General features: G+C 33.4%; 1 protein-coding gene across 1 annotated transcript; it reads left to right on the plus strand.

The window, feature by feature from the left end:
- Positions 1-25: 25 nt before the first annotated feature.
- LOC139494337 (uncharacterized) lies at positions 26-25,760 on the plus strand. The gene is made up of 6 exons (XM_071282504.1): positions 26-510; positions 1,079-1,172; positions 10,246-10,425; positions 12,918-13,097; positions 14,956-15,008; positions 25,605-25,760. The coding sequence occupies exons 1-6, from the start codon at positions 157-159 to the stop codon at positions 25,758-25,760; spliced, it is 1,017 nt and encodes a 338-aa protein (XP_071138605.1). The 5' UTR covers positions 26-156.
- The last annotated feature ends 269 nt before the right edge of the window (positions 25,761-26,029 follow it).

Here is a 26,029-nt window from a genome sequence, read left to right on the forward strand (position 1 = left end):
ATAATAAACACTAAATACATTTCAATTAAGTGATCAGAATGAATGCATCTCATGCAGTTGCTGGTTAACTTTAGACGGGCTAGCATATTTAATGTTATTAAACGCTAATGCATGTATTTCATCTGACGGAATAGTTTAAAACGTTGAAAAACAGATATGAATTTAAAAAAATCATTTTCATTATTACTTGTGATCCAATTCACAGGAATAGTTTACTGTTTGAATATGGATGACGTATGCTCGGCTGATGACGATAAGTGCAAGAAACCAAATCTTTTTGGAGTCGGTATGATCGAAAAGGGTAAATGTTCATTGACAGGAGTACTTCTTAGATTTCACCAGCTGTCAATGCTCGAATGTGCTAAGAAATGTTTCATTACGTCAAACTGCACGTCTATTAATTACAGACAAGATTGGAAATTATGTGACCTTGTGATGTCTGATGGTGAGGCTAACGAGATTGCCGACGACTCGACCTGTATCAGAAGTAATATAACAACATGGCAAAAGGTATGTAAGAACGCAATCTAAAACTAAATCATCACTAATTATTTTATTTATATCAGATTATCTTTCATGTATTGTCTCTGTTTTGGTTTAGTTGCGTTTCATAGCAACATAAACATACAATTTTGTTGACAATGTACAATGAATAACGATTTTCGAGTAACGGAATTTAAGATGTATGATTGTATACACTTGCAAGTCTTGCTTGATGATAAAATATTGCAATTTTTAAAGCAACCTTTTTTTTTATATATATATAATATTGCTATCCCTTTCATTTGAAATATTCTTGGGGTATTTTTTTAATTGGTAAACAAATTATGGATGTAAATATTATAACATCTCAAACGATCTTTGACTGGGAACAAACGAAGTTTGCGCATTACAAGTTCCTTTAGCACACAAATAGTCCTATAATTTTAATAGGGTAAGGAGGAATCTTAATTTTTGTCATTTTAGATTGCTGTCATATTCATATTTTAATAGCTGTATAAATCAAATGTGTATTGTTTTCTCATTATTCCAACAATGCTGCATTAAAATGATGACTTTTTTTTGTAATGTGTTTTAGTCATTGGCGGGAAAATGTGCAGGCTATAAATGTGAAGAAGGGGAAAAGTGTGAATTCAATCCTCATGACAAAAGTTTGAAATGTGTTAAAGCATGTAAGTTCTATTCTTATCATTCATTTTACATTGATAATTTGTTGACTGTATCAGCAAGAATATTAAGTGATCCCGGTAGGCAAGCTGATATTCGAGCTTATGAAGTTAGTATCAAAAAATAAAAATGCCATTATTCTGTGTATGAATGAAGTCGTGTGCATTTTATTGATAAATTGACGCGGATTTACTTGAGAACGCGACGTTCTGCACTGATACATGACGTCATTACCTAATATTTTCGAGAATCAAATTCTGTCTGTGATGTTAAATAAAGTTGGACCCCAAGTATATCAGCAATTATGGAGGTCACGTGACTGTGAAAATTCAGTAAAACTACGGATGAGACAAACCTCATTGTATTCACTCAAATACCAATGGCATGATAAAAATTTATTGATGAAAATAATCCTGAATATTCATAGTTTTACCTCGATAAAACTTACACTGCAATTCAAAGTCCTTTCCACTTTTTGTATCCTAAACTTGATAAGTGTGTGAAAATTGCCAAGTCTCCTATCGAAAAATCTAAATATTTTCGAGGAAACTGAATTTAAATTTAATAAAACATCTCATTAAAATACTCGATGTGAATATCTAAACAGAGGAATATTAGATACGCAGACGTCAAGTTATTTCAAAAACGTAGCGGTTGTGTTTTTTACCGATTTGTGCAAGTGGTTATCTCCCCCTTTGATATCACCAGTCAAAAATTAAACATAGGAAAAAAAAATAAGAAGAAGTTAACTTTGGGAAAATCAGGATTTGTTTTTCAAAAAATGGATTTACAACTATGCTATTATAATATTGAGAAGAGATACTTCCCTAATTTTCAGAGAAGGATTAGTTGTAAAAATAAAAAGACAAAAGAATTAATAAAAATTAAGGAATGTCATGTAGAAACCTAGCTATGTTTATATAAATTAGCTCTGGCTGATGAAATTTACTTTGCTACTTTTATAAATACGGGTATATGTCTTATGGGATCACTCCTTCGTGTATTATAATTCTTTTGACACTTCTAATAATGTACAATGAAACATAGTTAATAGAATTTGAATTATCTTCCTAAAAATGAAAATAATAAACAAAATGTACTGATCATGTTTAATTTATTCTATTAAGCAGGACTAAGAATCACAATAAGTTTCATCAAAGTAAAAGAGTCTATTTTTCTTAGTTGAACTGTCCAGTACTGCCTAGAAAATGTCTTACAGAAAAAAGATGAATTTAGACAAAATTTGAAAGAAAATCTGTAAAAATATAATGCTTACAATTTTAGGTGAATGTAACATAATTGGGAATTTTAAAAACATTATAATCATGGCAAAATTCAACTAATAGAATAGCTAGCACAGTAGCACCTTTATCAGGGTATTATATAGATTATGAAAGTAAACCTGTAAAAATGGGGATTCTTCTCTTCAGTATTAGTATATTCATATTTTACCTGAATAATCGAATCTATATATATATATCATAAATGAAAGTTTGTGGGACAACTTGTGCATTTTACTTAATGATTAATGGATTATTAGATTTGACAAGATTTGCAATTTGAATAAGTTCTAATTTGTAGAAACACATCTTTATGAATTATTAAACTTCTTGTTCGACTTGATAAGCTAGTGTTTGCTATTACTAATTTAGCTTACTGAGTAAGGAGATAAATAAATAAACAAGGTTTTTTACTTATAAAAATTAAATATGATATTAACTGACTTTCCCTTCCTTTTATCATATGTTTTCCTTCAGAAATGTTCTTTACAATGTAATTTCTATTGCTATTTTTGTGCTTTTGTCCATCATTAATTTGTCTGACTTGTTTTTAATATGAATGAAAATTTCTAAGATGTCTAGGTTCAAACGCAATAAAGAAGATGTTTGTTGTTTAAGTATTCTAATGTGTAAATTTTCACTATCCACATGACCCTGAAACATATGTTGTTAACGTGGACGTACCTATTGTTTTTGTTTGTTTTGTTCACACATCGTTGTCAATATAAGGGAATTATATGCGACTGTCATACAAGTGAGAGGTTTAGCTAGCTTTAAAACCAGGTTCAATCCACCATTTTCTACATTAGAAAATGCCTGTACCAAGTCAGGAATATGACAGTAGTTTTCCATTCGTTTGATGTGTTTGGACTTTTGATTTTGCCTTTTGATTTTGGACTTTCCTTTTTGAATTTTCCTCGGAGTTCAGTATTTTTGTGTTTTTACTTTTTGATAGAGATCCTTTCTATCAATGACCCAAATGAAGTTTGCATTTTTTTAATGGATTGGTAAATTGTTTTTGGCATCGTAAAAGATCTTTAAAAGATATCAACGGGTTTTTATTCTGTGTGAAAGCGGAAATTGTACGGCAAATTTTCAATATTTTTTGGTTTATTTGAGTGAAGTAAAAGGTATTGCAGTTAATTATTTGTTCAACCTCGATTAAGCTTACTCACGGCTTTGACCAATGAAAGGAGCCATATCGTTCTTTCAACATATGAACTGTAATAGAACATTTATCGATAGAAATATTATGAAAAAGATCACATTATTAAAGAACCATGTCAACACCTTTCATGATACTCCGTACGTAACCTGTCACACTCCCATAGAACCATGTCAACACCTTGCATAATGGTCCGTTTGTAACCTGTCAATCACACTATTACAGAAAAATGTCAACATCTGTCATGATGGTCCGTATTTAACCTGTCATATTATCACAGAACCATGTCGGCACCTTTCATAATGGTCCGTACGTAACCTGTCACCCTCCCACAGAACCATGTCAACACCTTTTATGATGGTCCGTTTGTAACCTGTCACACTCTCACAAAAAAATATCAACACCTTTCATAATTATTCGTATGTAACCTGTCACACTCCAACAGAACCATGTTTACACCTTTTATGATGGTCCGTATGTAATTTGTCACACTCCCACAGAACCATGTCAACATCTTTCATGATGGTCCGTTTGTAACTTGTCACACTCTCACAAAAAAATGTCAACACCTTTCATAATTATTCCTATGTAACCTGTCAAACTCCATAAGAACCATGTCAACACCTTTTATGATGGTCCATATGTAATTTGTCACACTTCCACAGAACCATGTCAACACTTTTCATGATGGTCCGTTTGTAACCTGTCACTCTCCCATAGAACCATGTCAACACCATTTATGATGTTCCGTATGTAACCTGTCACTCTCCCACAGAACCATGTCAACACCTTTCATGATGGTCCGAATTTAAACTGTCACATTCTCACAGAACCATGTCAACACTTTTTATGATGGTCCGTATGTACTCTGTCATACTCTCATAGAACTATGTAAACACCTTTTATGATGGTCCGTTTGTAACCTTTCACACAATCAATGAACCATGTCAGCACCTTTTATGGTGGTCCGTTTGTAACCTGTCACACTTTCACAGAACCATGTCAACACATTTTATGATGGTCCGTATGTAACCTGCCATACTCTTTCAGAATCATGTCAACACCTTTCATGATTGTCCGTATGTAACCTGTCACACTCCCACAAAACCATGTCAACACCTTTCATGATGGTCCGTATGTAACCTGTCATACTCTCACAGAAGCATGTCAACCCCTTTCATGATGGTATGTATGTAACCTGCCATACTCTCGCAGAACCATGTCAACACCTTTCATGATGGTCCGTGTGTTACCTGTCACTCTATCACAGAACCATGTCAACACCTTCCATGAAGGTCCGTATTTATCCTGTCACACTCTCACAGAACCATGTCAACACCTTTTATGATGGTCCATATGTAATTTGTCACACTTCCACAGAACCATGTCAACACTTTTCATGATGGTCCGTTTGTAACCTGTCACTCTCCCATAGAACCATTTCAACACCATTTATGATGTTCCGTATGTAACCTGTCACTCTCCCACAGAACCATGTCAACACCTTTCATGATGGTCCGAATTTAAACTGTCACATTCTCACAGAACCATGTCAACACTTTTTATGATGGTCCGTATGTACTCTGTCATACTCTCATAGAACTATGTAAACACCTTTTATGATGGTCCGTTTGTAACCTTTCACACAATCAATGAACCATGTCAGCACCTTTTATGGTGGTCCGTTTGTAACCTGTCACACTTTCACAGAACCATGTCAACACATTTTATGATGGTCCGTATGTAACCTGCCATACTCTTTCAGAATCATGTCAACACCTTTCATGATTGTCCGTATGTAACCTGTCACACTCCCACAAAACCATGTCAACACCTTTCATGATGGTCCGTATGTAACCTGTCATACTCTCACAGAAGCATGTCAACCCCTTTAATGATGGTATGTATGTAACCTGCCATACTCTCGCAGAACCATGTCAACACCTTTCATGATGGTCCGTGTGTTACCTGTCACTCTATCACAGAACCATGTCAACACCTTCCATGAAGGTCCGTATTTATCCTGTCACACTCTCACAGAACAATGTCAACACCTTTTATGCTGGTCTGTATGTAACCTGTCATACTCTGACAGAACAATGCTAACTCTTTTCTGAGGTCCGTATGTAACGTGTCAAACACTCACAGAACCATGTCAACACCTTTCATGATGGTCTGTATATAACCTGTCGCTCTATCACAGAACCATGTCAAGACCTTCCATGATGGTCTGTATATAACCTGTCATGCTCTCACAGTACAATGCTAACACTTTTCATAATGGTCCGTATGTAACCTGTCACACTCCCACAGAACCATGTCAACACATTTCATGTGGTCTGTATGTAACCTGTCACTCTTTGACAGAACAATACTAACACTTTTCATGATGAACTGTATGTAACCTGTCACTCTCTCACAGAACCATGTCAACACCTTTCATGATGGTCAGTATGTAACCTGTCACATTCCAACAGAACCATGTCAACACCTTTCGTGATGGTCCGTATGTAACCTGTCACTCCATGACAGAACAATACTAACACTTTTCATTATGATCTGTATGTACTATGTAACCTGTCACTCTATCACAGAACCATGTCAACACCTTTCATGATGGTCCGTATGTAACCTGTCACATTCCAACAGAACCATGTCAACACCTTTCGTGATGGTCCGTATGTAACCTGTCACACTCCCATAGAACCATGTCAACACCTTTCATGATGGTCCGTATGTAACCTGTCACACTCTCATAGAACCATGTTAACACCTTTCATGATGGTCCGTATGTAACCTGTCACACTCCCATAGAAACCATGTCAACACCTTTCATGTGGTCTGTATGTAACCTGTCACTCTATCACAGAACCATGTCAACACCTTTCATGATGGTCCGTATGTAACCTGTCATACTCTCACAGAATCATATCAACACCTTTCATGATGCTCTGTATGTAACCTGTCGCTCTATCACAGAACCATGCCAAGACCTTCCATGATGGTCCGTATGTACCCTGTCACACAATCAATGAACCGTGTAAACCTTTGATGATGGTTCGTATGTTATCTGTCACACTATCAAAGAACCATGTCAACCCCTTTCATGATGGCCTGTGTCACCTGTTGCAGTGCAGAACTCTCATTTGTTTCTCTTTCTTCTGAAAATGCCAATGAAAATAAGTCCTTCCCAAGGTCCATCGAGTTTTAGGATCCCCAACGCGTATCATATTGTAATCTTATGTTCGTTTTCTACAAGTGGCCAATGCAATAAGAATGTTCCATAGATAACAAACAAGTTTAACCCAACCACATGATATATGGGTCTGTCCCAATTCAGGAGCCTATAAACCAGTGGCTTTCGTCTGCCATATTTGATTTTCTTTTCTTGTCATATCATTTATTCAAATTTAAACAATTAAAAGGAATTTAACAAAATAACTGAAATATTTACAAAGTATAAAATGTTCTTGCAATGGACACAATACCCAGTATTAAACAATACAAAGGGTTGAACATTACCTAAGTCAACATCTTATATATTTTAGATCCTTAACAATAAAAAACAAAGTTTCTAATAAATGTATTAATAATTTCAACTAGCACTGTGATCAACAATTATTCATTATCTCATGTAAAAAAAAACGCATAAGTTTTTATCGTCTGATTACCTACTCAATTATTTAGTAAAATTGAAAATGAAAATGAGGAATGTGTCAAAGCGACAGCAACTCTTTCAAGTAGTAGAACACTTTTGATTGCAAGGAGCTGTCACACGTCTTAATTTCTACAAAGGCAATGTTTCGAAAAACAAAGGATTTCTTATCCCAGGCATAGATTACCTTAGCCGTATTTGGTACAACTTTTTGGAAATTGGATCCTCATTGCTCTTCAACTTTGTACTCGTTTGACTTTATAAATATTTTGATATGAGCGTCACTGATGAGATGAGTCTTATGTAGACGAAACGCGCGTCTAGCGTACTAAATTATAATCCTGGTACCTTTGATAACTATTCACGGTTACATTATATAAAAAAAACTAATTTTAATATTTAACCGGAGGTATTATGATTGGGGAAACAAGCCCTCAATGCATAAACGCAGACGTGACAGAAGACACCTTCAAGAAGCATACATAAACATATGGTATATAATTTAAATTATCAATGTTTTTGTTTATAAATCACAAACGAATTGTTTGGGTCCTGATTTTTCTGATTGTTATGTTATTTACTCGGGTTTTTTGTTTTTTCAAACAGATGGTATTTTTTTTGTCGTTTCATTTAATACCTGTCAATGTCAAAATTGCATAAAAGTTCATGTCTAAAGGTAAAATCGTCAAATATATCAATAAATAAGAGTGACAACAAATTTATGCGTTCATTTGTTGAGTGCGTCCTTTTTACTGGTAATATGCATTTTCCTTTATTTTATATTATTGAACAATTGTACCATATTTGGGACCACAGCAGGGTATACCTTTACGTCACGTTAAGAACAATGTCACTAGGTCACTTCTCATCAAACTATACAATTCTAAAGTGTGATGATACTCAACTTTGAACTTTACTAGGTCCTTTTTTGGAGAAACGTCAGATTGCAAGATAACTCGCCAAAACTTATAGGCGATACGATGAGATTTATTACAAAAAATACTTGTTTAGAAAATGTGGTATAGGTGATTGATAGATATCTGAGTCTTGTAGTCAAGATTTTGTTTTTAATATAAACATAGGAAAATGTGGTATACACGTTATCAACTATGATATACATTCAATAGTGGGCTAACTCCTTACCCTATGGCAAGCTTTTACATTCGAAAAGTCTTTTCCAAATGATATTTGGAGACCTACCACTGCAACCATATAAATCAAAGAAAGCTTAACCTACCAAATTACAACTGTGGGAGTGTTTAACAATCCAAACGTATAATATGTTAATCGTTTTTTTATAATCAATATTTTCAAATTTGTCATTTAGACACAAGTAGTTTGGAACATCCGTGTTAATACCGTAGGGACTCGTTTTGGGTTGTTTTCGTTATCGTATACGGAAACCGGACACACAAGTCATCCCATTAAACTTCGCCTACGAATCAGGAAAATCATTTTGCTTTGGGATATTATTCATACTGTTATGATATATTATCATTTTAAATTCTGTGCAATTAAATGATTTTGATCTTTAAGAACACAAATCGATATTATCCAATCTATTATTTACATGATATCCGTATTACTGCAATTTTAATTAAAAACTGCAATTCATTCAAAGTTTGATTGTTAAAACATGTAAAAAACGGTAATGATGAGTGGGCTAATAATACCACTATAGAGGTGCGTCATTTCGTTATTTATCACTCAGTCCATTAATCTGTGTTATTATAAGTTACATGGGCAAACACTCCATTGATCGAGAAGGCTACTGTCCGTTGAGAGTAATTATTAGAATCATTGTTATTAAACATGTTAAAATCAATAAATTAAAAAAAAACAAAAAAACAAAGAAACACGTTAGGTCAAGATTGAGAAGTGAAATAGCCTCCTCAAATAATACGAAATCTAATGCGATCTGCGAGATGTCATGCGCAGACAGTACGCATACAATTTAGAAATAATTGACCTTACATGAAAATGATATATTGTAAATTGTAAGTGATTGCAATATGTTATAACTATTTGCAAGATATTATTGTATTTGCAAAATATTAAGACGATTACTCCGAACTCTTTGCGTTACAACAGTTCGACCGCTTTTGTCCTTCAAAATAACACACAAATGGAGATGCGATATGAGTTCCAAGGAGATAATACTCTATCCAAGTCACAATGTTTAAAAAATAAACCATTATAGTTCAAAGTACATTATAGTTCAAAGTACAGCCTTCAACACGAAGCTATGGATCAGACCGGTTTTGTCCTTTAAATAACACATAAAAGGAGATGCGATATGAGTTCCAAGGGGACAATAGTCCATCCAAGTCACAATGAATAAAAAAAAACACCATTATATTGCAAAGTACAGCCTTCAACACGAAGCCATGGATCAGACAGAAGTTTGAATAAATAAATAGTAAAGATAGTTAAAACGATATTCATTATCATAGTGTTATTTACTGATTCTGAGTACAGAAATTTGAACTTGAATGTATTAACTCAGTCACCTATCTTTTATGTCAATAATGATTCAATTTTTGAACTGAATGTATTCCAACTTAATTCATGTTATATAGTTAATTTAAAGAAACCATGAAGAATATAAGTAATAGTATTCGGGGGACCTTTAATAGCCCACTTTATTGTTTCTGTCCGGGTCAAAACAAATACTTTCAAAGAGAGAGGTTGTTGGTTTCTGCACGCGAAATGATGGAATAAGACCAACAACTAGTCGACTTGCAGTCACAATAATGTGTGCGGGTAAGAGGTTTGTCTCCCTACACATTAGCACGTACAAAATCAGGCTCACGGGATCGAGCTTCATATTTAAATGTCTTTTTTATTTGTATGTATGGGTTAAATTTGCCGCTGAATGTTAAACAGCCCGCCATCATTTTGATATTATTTGTAGCGTTTGTTTGCCGTCAAAGTGAAGTATACATCGCACCTCCATTTATCTTTATTCATTACTACAGATTGTAAAGGTTTACCAAATACACCGAATGCTACAGTTGATGAGCGTTTCGGACTGCGACGGAATCTAGATACTGGAAATAAATATAAATGTAACAAAGATTATAAGATGGAGGGAAACCCGTTCGCCGTCTGCCAAAGTCCTGGACATTGGAAAGTATTGTTTAATTGCACCACGAAAGGTAAATTATCATTAACATAGGCCAATCGTGAAATGGTGTTAACATTCAACAAGCATAAAATAATGTTTACATTGACCAAAAGTAAGAGTTACGTTTATAGACAGTAAAAATAAAATGAGTTTTACAGAAAACATATTTTAAAGTAGATACTATTAACATGCAACATACTTTATTTGACGGTTCTAACAGTCATGGTTCTAACGATCACAGTTCTTACAGTCACAGTTCTTACGTTTATGATTCTTACAGTCACTGTTCTAACGGTCATTGTTGTTATCGTCATGGTACTAACGGTCACGGTTCTTACAGTCACAGTTCTAACGGTCAAAGTTCTAACGGTCATGGTTCTTACGGTCACGTTTCTTACGAAAACGATTCTGACGTTCACGGTTCTGACGGCTACACTTCTTATGGTCGTTGTTATTACGGTCACGGTTTTTACGGTTATGTTTCTTACGATTACGGTTCTTATGGCCACAGTTTGAACGGTAAGTTCCTAACGGTAACATTTCTAATGGTTATGTTGCTTACGATCACGGTTCAGATCTAACGACCACAGGTCTAACATTCACGGTTCTTACGATCACGGTTCTAAAGGTCATGGATCTAACTATCTTGGTTCTAACTATCACAGTTCTCACGATCACGATTCCTACGATCACTGTTCGAATTATCATTGTTCGAACGCTCTCGGCTGCAACGGTCATTGTTACAACGGTGAGATTAAGCGAGTTTAATTCGACTGTATTTGCTTAACAGGTACACCTAATAAGATCGAAGTAAAAAGAACAATTATTTAACAGCTACATACTGAATACATTAGTACAATACAATCTAAGACTCTCTCATCCTGCAATAGTATTGAAATATTTGAATTTTCTACACTTAACACAAGTATTGCTAATTCCCAATTCCAAACTAAAAGAAAAATTGAAAGAGGAGTTGGTATTACTTTGTTTTATTAAAAAGAATGGCGAACGTAGATACAATTATCTTGTCTTGGGGAGGGATAAATCCTACTTTGTAAAGAATCACTCTGATTCAAACACACAATTCCCTGAACCTTATCAAGAAACTATATTTCTTGATTAACAACATATTTGTTACGTTTGGAGGACGTCTTTTTCAACAGACGGTCGAAATTTCAAATGGAGCCCAAGTGTGCCCCTCTTCTTGCCGACTTGTTTCTTTATAATTATGAACTGACTTCATACAGAAACTTCTTAGGAAGAAAGATAAGAAGTTAGCAATATCCTTTAACTTTACGTCCTGCTGAATAGGTGATGTTTTCTCACTGAATAATACAAAATTTAGTGACTATGTTGAACGAATCTGTCCCATCGAACTAGAGATAAAGGATACTTTAGATACAGTTACGTCTGTCTCATAACTTGACTTACATCTAGAAATTAACAATGAGGGTCGGTTGAAAAGAAAACGTTACGACAAAAGAGATGATTTCAGCTTCCCAATAGTGAACTTTCCATCTCTAGGTACCAACATTCCAGCAACGCCTGCATACGGAATATATGTCTCCCAATTCATACGATATTCCCGGGCTTGTATTTCCTTGATAGAGGATTGCTGCTCACAAAAAAGCTATTAAACCAAGAGTTCCAAATGGTGAAGTTGAAATAATTCCCCCGTAAATTTTACGAACGCCATGAGTTGGTTGACCGTTATGTTATAACCGTTTCACAGATTATATCGGATATGTTTCTTATGTTAAAACTTCAATAACCTTCTCTTTTCACAAATGTCACCAACCGAGTTAGACTATTTATCGGATTTATAATAACACGACAGGTGCCTTATATAGAGCAGGGTCTGCTTACAATTCCTGAGCACCTGAGATCACCCCCAGTTTTTGGTGGGGTTCGTGTTGCTCAGCCTTTAGTTTTCTATGGTGTGTGTCTTCTGTACAGTTATTTGTTTGTTTGTCTTTTTTATTTTTAGCCATGGCGTTTCATTTTGTTTTTTATGAGTTTGACTGTCCCTCTGGTATCTTCCGTTCCTCTTTTACAATAATCCTGCCTTTCGAAATGACGAATTGTACACCAAAAACAAATGATTTCTGATTGAGCACAGTCAAACGTTCTGATTTATGATGAAATATAAAGACTTTAATGGCTTTTAATCGCGTTGAACGATTAACTTCTCATTTGATCTATTTGTATTTGCATAACGTTCGGTGACAAATTATTCGTGTAAAATTATGCATAATAACGTGCAGGCCTCGGGTTTCATAAAGCAATTAGTTTATGTTTTCTCAAAACGAAATCGAGAGAGATCATATTGCGGTTCATTCCGTTATATATTCTACCATGTGATGGTCAAGTTTTTGGTTTTATATTCAAATTAACACAAACCTGCTGTTCAACCGGAATCATTAAAATGATTTAAACCACACTCCAATCTTTAAAATGAATAGCGTATTGACAGATTGTAAATAAATCAGACAATATATACACATTATGTTTATAATCCTACAGCTGTGTGCAGAACAGTTGGATATACGTATGACAAGAGTACGACAACGTGTATTAAACTTGTAAAATATCCTAAATCTGATTGGGAGGATGCATGGGAAACTTGTCGACAACAACCACGTGGAGATTTAGTTAGCATAACCACAAAGGAGAAGTGGGATTTTATCATCAAATATCTTCAAGGTAACAAAACACTTATATGTGTATGTCCAGTTAATTATTTTAAAAATACACTTATGTCATTGACATGGTACTATTTCATTATATTTTCACATAAAAAAATGAACAATACCAAACTGCACACAAGTACGCTGTCCCTTGCATATATTAATCAGATGGTCTGCAATGGAAAAGTACTTTTTCTGACAACCACTGACAAACATTATGTTGATAATTAAAATCAATAGTTTATGTACCAGCAATAATTATATGATCATTTTCCCTACCTTTATCATGCATTATGCAAACAAAGTTAGGTGTTCAAAACTCAATGAATTGATTAATTCCTAAATAAAATGCATTGTAGAGACTTATAAGTGTAAAACTGGTTTTGTGATATACGCTGTCTAATAGGTATAACAAAATGTGGAATGAGTGCACATGAGACAACTCTCCAGCCAAGTCACAATTTTTAGAAGTAAACCATTATAGGTCAAAGTACGGTATTCAACACGGAGCCTTGGCTCACACCGAACAGCAAGCTGTAAAGGGCCGCAAAAATGACTAGTGTAAAATCATTCAAACGGGAAAACCTACGGTCTAATCTATATAAAACACGAAGAGAAACACGTATTAACCTTATCGCCACTCGACATCGACTGAACATCAGATTCCTGACTTAGAACAGGTGCAAACACTTAACATGAAGTTCTTTTGACTTTATTATGAGTAAGCCGGCGGAGTTTAAACGCATCAAGAATCTTATTACCCTAACTTTTTATTTTATACCTTAAAACGAATAACAACCTTCCAAAATTCTGTCTTTAGCAAATTGTCTCATGTGCAAATACATTTATGTTAAAGTGGTTTAGTGATATACGCTGTCTTTCTAATAGGTATAACAAAATGTGGAATGAGTGCAAATGAGACAACTCTCCAGCCAAGTCACAATTTTTAGAAGTAAACCTTTATAGGTCAAAGTACCATATTCAACACGGAGCCTTGGGTCACACCGAACAGCAAGATGTAAAGGGCCGCAAAAATGACTAGTGTAAAATCATTCAAACGGGAAAACCTACGGTCTAATCTACATAAAACACGAGAAACGAGAAACACGTTTTAACCTTATCACCACTCGACATCGACTGAACATCAGATTCCTGATTTAGGACAGGTGCAAACAATGGCAACAGGTTTGAATAGGGAAATAACCTTCACCCAAAAGACAATATAAGAAAAGAAACGAACACTTCAAAAAAGAACAACAAATAAAACCTCATAAGGAACCTTTGAGCAAAAGATAAGGAACCAATAAGTAGCGTAAAAGAAAGAAACAGGGTACCATTCGAACGCAGAAAATTCGCTCTTTAAACGTTATTAATCTCTACGATGTTGTTTTCGTGTCTCTGATGTGATTAAAGGGTTCGTGGAGTTGAATTTTCCATGTTAGTTCATATGTTACAGTCTCTTCGCATGCGGAAGTTGAACACTTATTTTCTAATTAATTTTCTGAAATTACCGACAAAACATTTCAGACATACTCGATATATACTTTGACGTAGATGATGAACTGAATAATGATACTAATGATGAGAAAACGCGAATGACAGGCTCATGATTCTCAGATGTTTGACTATATCATTTCATAGTACTTAATTTATTGATTTCCTACTCTACTTCGAAACTGATTTATCATTTTTTTTTATCATAATTCTTTCTTTCACAAACATGACAGTTGCACCATTTTTCTTGTTCCGTCTAATCCTATTAATAGTGTCCACAATTATTTAGAAAAGCTTTAAACATGATAAAGGTACCTAAAATATGTATATGATGATTTCGCTTTGAAAGAAGTTTTTATTAATTGATATTTTGTTTTCAGCGGCTGAAGTTAAATCGGAAACATTATGGATAGGTCTAAAGGAAAAACGTTGGGTGAATGGCCTTGATTTTTCAAACGTATTTGGCATTTTTGGTACCCTCAAGGACGATTTTCCTAAAAAATCATATGGCATAATAAAAGATAGTAAGCTAGATGATCACGACAGTGGACATGACCACATGTTTCTATGTGAAATACTTATGACATAAATTAAATCAGCTGCTTTATTCTGAATTATTATGATAATAATTAAAATAATATTCTGTCTACATAAGAAAATGCCTGTACCAAGTCAGGATATGACAGTTGTTATACATTCGTTTTCACGTGTTTGAGCTTTTGATTTTGCCATTTGATTAGGGACTTTTCCTCCGAGTTTCGTATTTTTGTGATTTTACTTTTTTCTGTCTTTGTCAAATCAAATTGCTTGATAAATCATTATAATGTAAATGTTGTTTTTGCATGCCTATATCTATCGGTAAAGTAAATTTTTGTAGGTATACTGTTTAACCGGAATTAAACATGCACTTAAGTGCATTTTATTTGAACTATTGTTAAATATGTTATGGTTAACTTTTCCGGAGTTCTTTAGTATGCATATATTCTTAGCCTGTTAATTACACACGTAAAACCAGTTTGTAAGTGAGTCATTTGGTAAAATTGTTGGTCATGTTTAGATGTTGTAATTGTTCTAATTTTTTCCTTATTTGCAAGAAGTGTAAAAGCCTGTCGTACAAATCAAAAGACAAAATTCAAATCAATCTTTACTGATATTTGACAGAACTTTATTGTGTGAACATTAGACAGATGTTATTTGATTTTTGAAAGGCTTCATTTATTTACAATTTCTGTATATTAACATAGTTCGTGATTTCCCCATTTCCCCATTTCCCCATTTCTCGAAGCTTGTTAACCCTTCAAATTTTATGATATACTAGTATGTAGCTGTATTCATTAGAACTATTAATAATATATGCACAAAAAGAAGTGTCATAAGATGTTGGAACGTTTTCGTGATTAATTCATTACTATAATTGCATCATATGCTGTCAGATATACGTTTTTAGTTTCAGTCTCAATAAAACACTATCCAGTTACGATTATCTTCTCATTTTATAATACCATAATTACGATTATCTTTTTTCCGAGTTACGAGTTCAAATATGATGTAACGGTATAGAAAAACCTTGCAGCTGAGTAACTATTGACAAAAACATGCTTCATTTGAGAAAAATGACTGAAAAGATTTAACCTATATCTGCCGTCGCCATATTGGGATAGTCGCATTTCGAGTTACGATTATCTCTTTAATACCAGTGCAATTGTTCAGGGTTTTCGGGAACAAGCTGTATGTTCCTGCTTAAATAATTTACAGTTTATGTTTCGCTAATCATTTTAGTCTTAAAACAAAGTACAGTTTTCTGAAATAAATCTTTTTCCAGAACATGTTTTTTTTCACTTGGTGCTGTCGCATATTATATCCTCTTACGTTACTTTTTTTACTTTCATTTTCTGACCATTTTTGCTAAACAAATAAAAGTAGAAGACCATAAGACCGATTTGTAAACGTTTTCCATACGTATTCGAAAATTATCTTTATGATAAAAGCTATAATATAATCTGGCATGTAAATAACCGCATGAATATAGTGTCAGACACACAATACACGTACAAAAATTCTATACAATCAACCATTTTTTTTTAATTTCAACAGCATTTTAAATATTTTACCTTAAGTTTAACTTCGTAAAAAACAAGTTTCAATCCACCATTTTCTACCTAAGGAAATGCCTGTACCAAGTCAGGAATATGACAGTTGTTTTCCATTCGTTTGATATTCTTAACCTTTTGATTTTGTCATTTGATAAGGGACTTTTTGTTTCGAATTTTCCTTTGAGTTATTTTGCTTTTTTCGTGATAGTACATTTGTCACCTTTCCATATGCCAGTTTTCAACAAAAGTTTAAAGTCTTGTAGTAAAACACGATCATTTGGATGTCAATGGCTACTAAAATCACCCTTTGGTTTTCTGGAAATCTTAATCTAACTTTGGAGCGCAGTTTTTTCTCATTTAAACTTAAAATCACGGACATGTAAATTTTGTCTCAAAATAGTATAAATATATTTCTCTTTCGCCAATAGTTTCTTTTCTACTAATTTGTTAATAAGTTTAAGTAAACGATGACAACAAAAGCACTATTTTTTTGTGAAGGAATGGTTACTTCTACATAACTTCTTAATTTGAATTTGTAGTCTGACACCTAAATACTCATATCATGCATATGGTCCGACAATATATACACGTATGGTCCGGAACAGATATGTAGAGATATTGGGTAAACGAAAATAAAACAGTAATCGAAGAAACAAATGTTAAATGATATCTAGAGGTCCTCATACTGTAACCAACAATACCCACCTATCGATAGAAAAATGATTAGAATCCAAAATCATAACGAAAGTTACCTATGTAGATATTTAAAGACAACGAAGTTCCGTATTAAATACTATAATATGATTTAACTATTTAGAACAAAAGCATGAGCTTACACAAAGTAAATCTGCTTATGAATCGATCAACTTGCGAGATTAATTATTGCCTTTTAAAAAGTAAAAAACAAATAACATAGATATAAGAAGATGTGGTATGAGTGCCAGTGAAACAACTCTCCATCCAACTCACAATTTATAAAAGTAAACCATTATATGCCAAAGTACGGTCTTCATGGAGCCTTTGCTCACACCCAATAACAAGCTATAAAGGGCCTCAAACATGACAAGTGTAAATAAACTCATCATAGATACCAGGGCCAATTTTGTATTTACACTGGACGCGCGTTTCGCGAACAAAGGTTCATTAATGACGCTTTAATCCAAAAACATTAAAAAGGCCAAATAACGTCCGAAGTTAAAGAGCATTGAGAACCAAAATTCCTGAGGTTTTGCCAAATACAGCTAAGTTAATCTATTCCTGAGGTAAAAAGGCCTTAGAATTTTAAAAATTCTAAAGTTTTGTAAACAGTTAATTTATAAATATGACCATATCAATGATAATGCATAAAAGCACAGAAGTATTAAATCATGCAAATGGGAAAACCAATGGTCTTATTAAGAGAAACGAAAAACCCTTATGAACAACATCAACGAACGATAACTACTGAAAATCAGATTCCTGACTTAGGACAGGTACAAACAATTGCAGCGGGTTTAAACGTTTTAAAAGTAGCCAACCTTCACCCTTATTTGAAACAGTAGTGTAAAATCACAACATAGAAAGACACAATATAAAAATATCGTGCTATTTAATTCCTAAATGTACACCAAATTATCCGAAAAACACTGCTCTGTATAAAACAATACCAATTAAAAACTCCCATAAGAATCACGACGGCTGTTATTTGTAAAGCAGGATTAGCTAATGCTTCCGAGGCAACTGAGATCACCCCTTTTGGGGGATTGGTTTGGTGTTGTTCGGTCTTAATTTTGATCTACGTATTTTGTCATGTGATTGTCTTGTTTTGGAGTTTGAATATCTCTATGATCGCTCTCTAATCAAATCATATACTAAATGGAAGCATATGTTGGGTTATACTTCTTTGAGATTTGTTTTTTCTAAACACCGGCATTTAGTTGGGTACCATTAAAAAAAATGTTTAATAAAGTTTTGATCCATATTTACATTCAGAAAAACAAGGCAGCAACAAGTTATATTTAAACGTGTTTGCATTTACTTCAGTGTTCTCATTCCATTATTCAAACGATATAAAGAAGATAAATAAAGACTACTGTTGGACGTTACAATACAAAACCCTATCATAATCACTTAACATGGAAGAATTGCGAAAGAGGTTGTCAAAGATGAATTTAACGGTACACAAATGACATTTATTATATGTATGAAAATTTGTGAAACAGTTTGGAATATTTTCAGTAGTTTCAATGAGAAATTGATACACTTTAATTTACAATACTAGTCATTCATATACAAATTACACAAAGGTTATAACAATTCTGATTCGTTTACAAATAGTAAGAAGAGGTAAAGGGTACCAAAGGGACAATCAAAAATCATAAGTCGAAGAAAAGCGACATTACCATGACTGGAAAATCAGAAAAATGACGTAAACACAATAACTGTCCTGAAAACACTATTTTTATGTAAAACTTAAGACTGAGCACATACTATTGCATTATCATTGATATTTGTAAGATGCTATTGCATCCTTTTGTACACTTAGCTGTGTAAGCAGATTGCAATTTGTAACAAAATAAATCATGCAAAAATCGGCAAACATTTTGTAAAAAAATAACTTACGCTGTTTACGCAGACAATTTTGGAAGAATTGGATTATCTATCAGAGGATTAAGTATCTTGATGAAAATCTGGTAATTTGACTGCAGTCGCATATATATCCAAGAAAGTAAAATGAAAAATAAAGTTTAATGTAGTATAATATTTTAAACATTGAATGTTGGAATTTTGTTATTTCATATTTGTAATGTATTGAATATATAACAATTAACACTACATCGATCATTCTGAATATCATATTTGTGAATTGGCGCTTTATTTTTTTGATGACAGTCGACTTTAAATGATAAATTTTGATTGAAAAAAAAACACTGGACTTTTTACCGAATTTAGTATTCGTGTAATGTGTAGTATTTTTGTGAATCTATTTATGTTTGTTCGACTTTCTAAAGGCAATTGCATTGTCTGTATTTTTTCGTATTGTATTATTTTGATAGCCTCCTTTGTAATTTCTCCCAATTTGTATTAATTATCAGTGATTCCGAAAGAATCTGGGATTTAAGTAATGTCGGTATGGGTTTGTGTTATTGTTAAAGGCCGTATGTTGGCCTATTACTGCTTACTACCACTTCGTTTTAAATGTTGTAGATAGTTGTCTCATTGGCAATCATACCAAATATCCTCATTTTTATATTTGTCGAATTGGTTTCAATGTGGTATTGGCAAATACTTACATCCAGCAAAATTTAGCAACAAAAACAAAGGTTTTATGTAATTGCATTGGCTTTAGAGAATAATATTATCAACAATAGAATAACTACTTGAGTTGTCAATACAAATGACACGGAAGAAAGAAATGATTGGCCAGGATGATTGTTTCTTTACTGAATTTTAAATTTATTATATGAAATATCAAGCATCAAACATTTCTGAGAATTCGAATGTTTAGTTGCCAGTGCAGACATATTACTACCTAAACACGTAATAATATATATATATAAATATATCGTTTCAGTAAAGATAGAAAGCGTTTTGTTTCCTCTCTTGTTTATTCAGAAATAGTTAAAACGTTTTGAATATTATCTATTTTAAGTCACACAATTTTATGAAACTACAGTTCAGTTTATTGGCAATGTTATAGTAGTTTTCGAATATTCTATGATTTAAAACAAGTAATGCTGTTCGGATAACATATGTTTTCTCGATCAATAAACCTCCATTGAACAGTATTGTACTTCTTTCTAAAAGCCTTTTTGACAACGTTAAAGACCCTCGTGAACTGACATAGTCAAATATATTGTTTTAGAAAAACCCACTTTCCAATAAAAACCTTTAGAAACTCCACTAATACACTGTAGTAAGTTTTCTTATATCAATCTTCAGGTGTCATCAAGCCTTCTATAAAAAAAAGTTCTCTCTTGGTATAATTACTAGTAGTTAGGACAAAACCATTTTGACATTTGCTTGATACACATATTGATACAATGAAGTTTCTTTTTCAAACAATGCTGTTATTTTCTTCTTGTATATGACAAAAGCAAGTCTTCCAATTGTATGAAGTAATGCTATCCAAATTTATAATGTCTCGATTAAACATTTAAATAATAATGTAACATTAATGTTGAACATTTGTAAGACTAAGTATAAGTTTCCGTTCTTGCAACGAAAAGAAAATTATTTTAATGGAAATGGATGACATTTTCTAACAACAGAGTATCCATGTTATTTCAGGTCTAGAATCCAACAATATGTCAACCATTCTTGAAATATATAAACCATTTGGGTTCAAATTGGGTTTTGCCCGTTTGCTATTTGTAGTATTTATATATAGACGGGAACTAGTATAACTAGTTCTGATTCTGGTCCTGGTCCTGCAACAATACGCACTGTTTATTAAGTCTGATGTTAGTTGCATAAGGCACGAGGAACATTTTGGCGGTTTCTACGGGTTTAAAAGGGTTCTACGGGTGGGATGTACTTTATATAAAGTTTGGCATTTAAATGTATTTGTATCGAAGGTGATTGCAGTTACGTTGAATCGAAGTTGGTCGCATTGGTAAAAATACAGTTGCTCCTATGTTTATTGCATGTATTATATATTGAACTACCTATGTTGCGAGACATTGGATTTGTCTTCATCCTTCCAACAGGAAATGTTTGCATATTTTAACACTTTCTGCTCCTATAGCCTAGTCAAACGGACGTCCCTGTTTACCATGGATTGTGATGTTTGATAGATGTCAAAGAAAGACAATATATAAAAAAAAAAGATGTGGTATGATTGCCAATGAGACAACTCTCCACAAGAGACCAATTGACACAAATTAACAACTGTAGGTTACCTTCACTCAAAGTTAGAGGGCAACACAAAAATTGTAAATCGCATGACGAATGATAAAAAACGGACGCAAAGTGAGGTAACTCCGTGTCATGTACATTTAGTAAAAAATGTAATTGTATGCTATAGCTTTCCCCACTAAAAACTTTTAGACAATTTTGTCATCTTTTTTTTATGTGCAGTGATGTGAAAAATGTCCTTTAAATCTATAAATTTGATTACAATCAAAATAAAATACTTTATTTTCCCGACAACTCTTGTTTTCAATTTGTATTTTGTTAGTCAGCTCTTTCCTCGTATGTCTTCTTTAGAGGAAATGTTTTTATTTTTGTTTACATCTTGTAACTTATAACCCTAACCCTAATGGTTCTTGTGTCAACACACACTAATGCAACACACACCTTTCGTTCTTGGTTTCGATTCAGTCCCCGTTTTTTTTTAAATACACATCAACGATATCGCGGGTCTGTGACTGAATTTAACAACCTACACTTTAGTTTTATCCTGGATAATATCCTCGTATTGTCATATAATAGATAAAGTCATGCTGATTATAAGGTGCTCAGTTATCTGTGTTTTAAAAATCTTTTTGTTTGAACCCGTCCTGGTTTTCTTACAACAATCGGAAACTACATGTGACATATTTTGGAATCCGAGTTTGAACTTACCGGTTTCCCGTTCACTGACATGGCATTTGTGCGACATCTGAGGTGACCTTATCCCTTATTTTGTTTATTATTGTATTTGTCTTTGTGTTTATATTTTTTATATTTTGAGAATGAGTGGATCAGATCAGTGTGTATTCGTTCGTTTGATTAAATCGTGTTGTTTTTTTGGGGGGGAAAGACGGCTTCAAGCCGTCAAACCCCTATGGGGTTGACCAGAGTGAAATTCCCTCACATCATTCATTTTGTTTTTATAGTGTGGAAAACCCCCAACAAATCTTACTGAGATTGATGAGGAGGAAACACACAAATGAATAGATTGACTTTGAACACTTTTCTACACATTTCCCTTCTGTTTCTAGCGAAATTATCGTATTTTGAGTTCTCCTTTGCACTATTAACGTTTCTTTTACAATCCGGAAAAATCAGTATGACGAGATATTCTAAATATATCCAACCTACATTATATTTTATAATGACGTCATTGTTGGAATGCCACACTATGCAGAAGCAGGGATATCCTTCACTGGTTATTTAAATCATTCTCAGAGTTCATGCACTAATTATAAATTGTTATTTGTTAAATTAAAACATAATTATGTTTGCTGTAGATGATTCAAACATCAACATGCAATACTTTAATTTGTAGGTCAACAACTTTCAAAGTAAACAAAGTTCGTGGAGATACATGAGATTGGGGAAAGAAACGATTTCTTTCATTTTTTTCTGTAAAATTCTGTTTTCTGAATCTTCCTCCAAATCAGGAGCACCTCAATAAATGAGTAATTCTCCACTAAAATAAAACTTAAAATATGACATTTAGTATATGATTAGTAGTCTTCCATTAAAACTAAACTGTGTTTACCAACAAATAAATCATTGTAATGGTAAAAAAAAAATTCTTTTAAAAAGTAAAATTGCATTTTATAGTTTAAACCTATTAATTCATGAAATTTACAAATATTTCAAAATGTAGGATCTGGAAACAAGCTTCACACAGTTTACATCAATCATATTGTTTTTTTATTAGTACCTGTATCCCTGTGATAAGAGTTGTAACTGGGAACTTTATCATTGGAAATTTAAAACTGAATGGATTTTTCAGTCCTAACTTTCTTGAGAAAAAAAATTAAAATCTTAGAGTACTGTCACAAAAAATGGAAAATGGCCTAGCCTGCAGTTCAGTGGTACACAATTAAGATTTCAGAAAACAATGTAGTTGTTGTTAAATTTATGACAGAAATCAGTTGAATTTTACATAATTAAGTATCAACTTTAATTGAATGTTTAGATTTAGAAGATGCGGATATCTTGGTCCAAATTGAATCCTAAACAAAGGAAACAAAATTAGATTAAACAACAATTGACTTCAATATTGTCAACATTGTAGCAAAAACCGATTGTTACAGAAAAGGAAAAAACGTTTTGATAGCTTAACTTGATCAAGATTGGAAAACTTTATCACAATATGTTACTTTGAATTGTTACGGGCATTTGAAGTCAGAATATCATCACTTAAACATTTTTGAACAACATCAAAAGTATTTAGGGTTTTCGTGGAAAGGAGAATTTTATGGTTTTTACTGTGTTGCCATTTGGTTTAAGCTCCACCGAGTATATTTTTACTAAAACTGTGAGACAATTGGTCAAGCACTGGCGTAAATCTAGCATAAGGGTAGTTGTTTACTTAGATGATGGTTTTGGGATGGAAGATAGTTATGAACTGTGTGAAAAGCACGCTCAAAGAATCGAAGCAGATTAGAGCAAAGCACATTATATATCGGAGACGATCATATTGATATATATATTGATAGTAGCATAACCGATTGTTACAGAAAAGGAAAAAACGTTTTGAATGCTTAACTTGATCAAGATTGGAAAACTTTATCATGATATGTTACTTTGAATTGTTACGGGTATGTCTTTGATTTGAAGTCAAAATATCATCACTTAAACATTTTTGAACAACATCAAAAGTATTTAAGGTTTTCGTGGAAAGGAGCATTTTATGGTTTTTACTGTGTTGCCATTTGGTTTAAGCTCCACCGAGTATATTTTTACTTAAACTGTGAGACAATTGGTCAAGCACTGGCGTAAATCTAGCATAAGGGTAGTTGTTTACTTAGATGATGGTTTTGAGGTGGAAGATAGGTATGAACTGTGTGAAAAGCACGCTCAAAGAATCGAAGCAGACTTGTTTGCTTCTGGTTTTGTGCCAAACAAAGACAAGTGTGTATGGTTACCTTTACAGTACGTTGAATTGTTAGATTTTTTATGGAATTTAGCTCTTTGAAAATTACAAATTCCTCGAAGAAAAATAAATGATATCTTGAATTTGGTAGCTTTTATACTAAATTATAGTTACAGGGTAAAGGTACAACAGTTGGCCAAAATCTGCGGTAAGTTAATTGCTTTAACACCAGCCATAGGCAATGCTACCCAGTTCAAAACAATTTTTCAGTTATTAATATAAGAGACTATTCGGATCACTATGTAAACATCGGCAAGTACCCTGATTGAATCAATGAGCTCATTTTTTGGACAGATATTTTGCCTTTATTAAAGCCGGTTGGTCTGGTAAAGAACATTTCAAATTTGCATGTCTTCACAGACGCAAGCGATACGGGCGCTGCTGGTTTCATACAAAATTTATCCAAAATTTTGCACAAAATGTGAGAAACTGAGCGAGGTAGGAGTTCTACGTGGAGAGAAGTAAAAGCAATTCAGTTATGTGTTAGTGCCTTTTCAAATCTCTTCCAAAACTGTATCGTGACTTTTAACACAGATAACAAGAATGATAATAGCATCATAAATAAAGGTAGCAAAGTGCAAGAGTTGCAACAATTGTCTTTAAAAATTGATACGTGTTGTTTACTTGAAAATATTCCATTACACATAATCTGGCTACCCAGAAAAGAGAACGAAAAAGCTGATTTATTAAGTCGGATTATAGATATTGATGGCTGGGGTATTTCTTCAGAGTACTTTCAGTTTTTAGGCGACCCCTGGGGTCCTCATACCTTTGATAGGTTTGATAATATGGACAATAACAAAGTAGATATATTCAGTTCGTTGTACTGGAACAATCTATTAGGACCACCAGTGTCTTTAGTTTGTAAGTGCATAAACCACTTGGTTAAATGCAAAGCAGAGGGAACACTGGTAGTTCCGAGTTGGCTGTCGTCTCCTTACTGGCCATTGATTTTTTTTTTATGAAAATGCAGAATACAGATCTTACGAATTAGACGTGCTCGATATTAACGAGGTAGACAGAATTTTAGTTTCTGGAAACAATTTAAATTTTATTTTTGCGAACGGAAAATTCAAAGGTAGAATTTTAGCTGTTCGTGTGAAAGCTACTTATTGATATTTGTGATAACATTTTTTTTTTGCAGATTTTACTTACTGGAGGTTCTCTATTCAGAGATGTTAGCTTACAGAAGCTTATTGATGTAGATATTTTGTCACTTGACGATAGTTTTGGAGCCACTTTGCCTGCAGATATCACTGGAAATAGTAATGGTCACTGGACCTGTTTTTTCTGTTTGTGAATGCTGAGCAGTTATGCATATTCCAAGGTAAATATTTATTTAATCTATACTTATTTTACAGAAAAAAATGTCAACGGGATTTTGGAAAAACGACACACAAGTAAAGCACACTGAACTTAAGATTTTGTTCAGAAAAATGAAGAATTCAGTTATTGACTCTCAAGCCAGAAATACAACTGTTAAATATGCATACAGTTTGAAGCGTTTTGTAGTGTGGTCTGAAAAAAAACCAGAAATCAAGTCTGTCCTTCCTGCCAACGAAATTTATG

Source organism: Mytilus edulis, chromosome 11, assembly GCF_963676685.1.
Source record: "Mytilus edulis chromosome 11, xbMytEdul2.2, whole genome shotgun sequence".
NCBI classification, from domain to species: domain Eukaryota; kingdom Metazoa; phylum Mollusca; class Bivalvia; order Mytilida; family Mytilidae; genus Mytilus; species Mytilus edulis.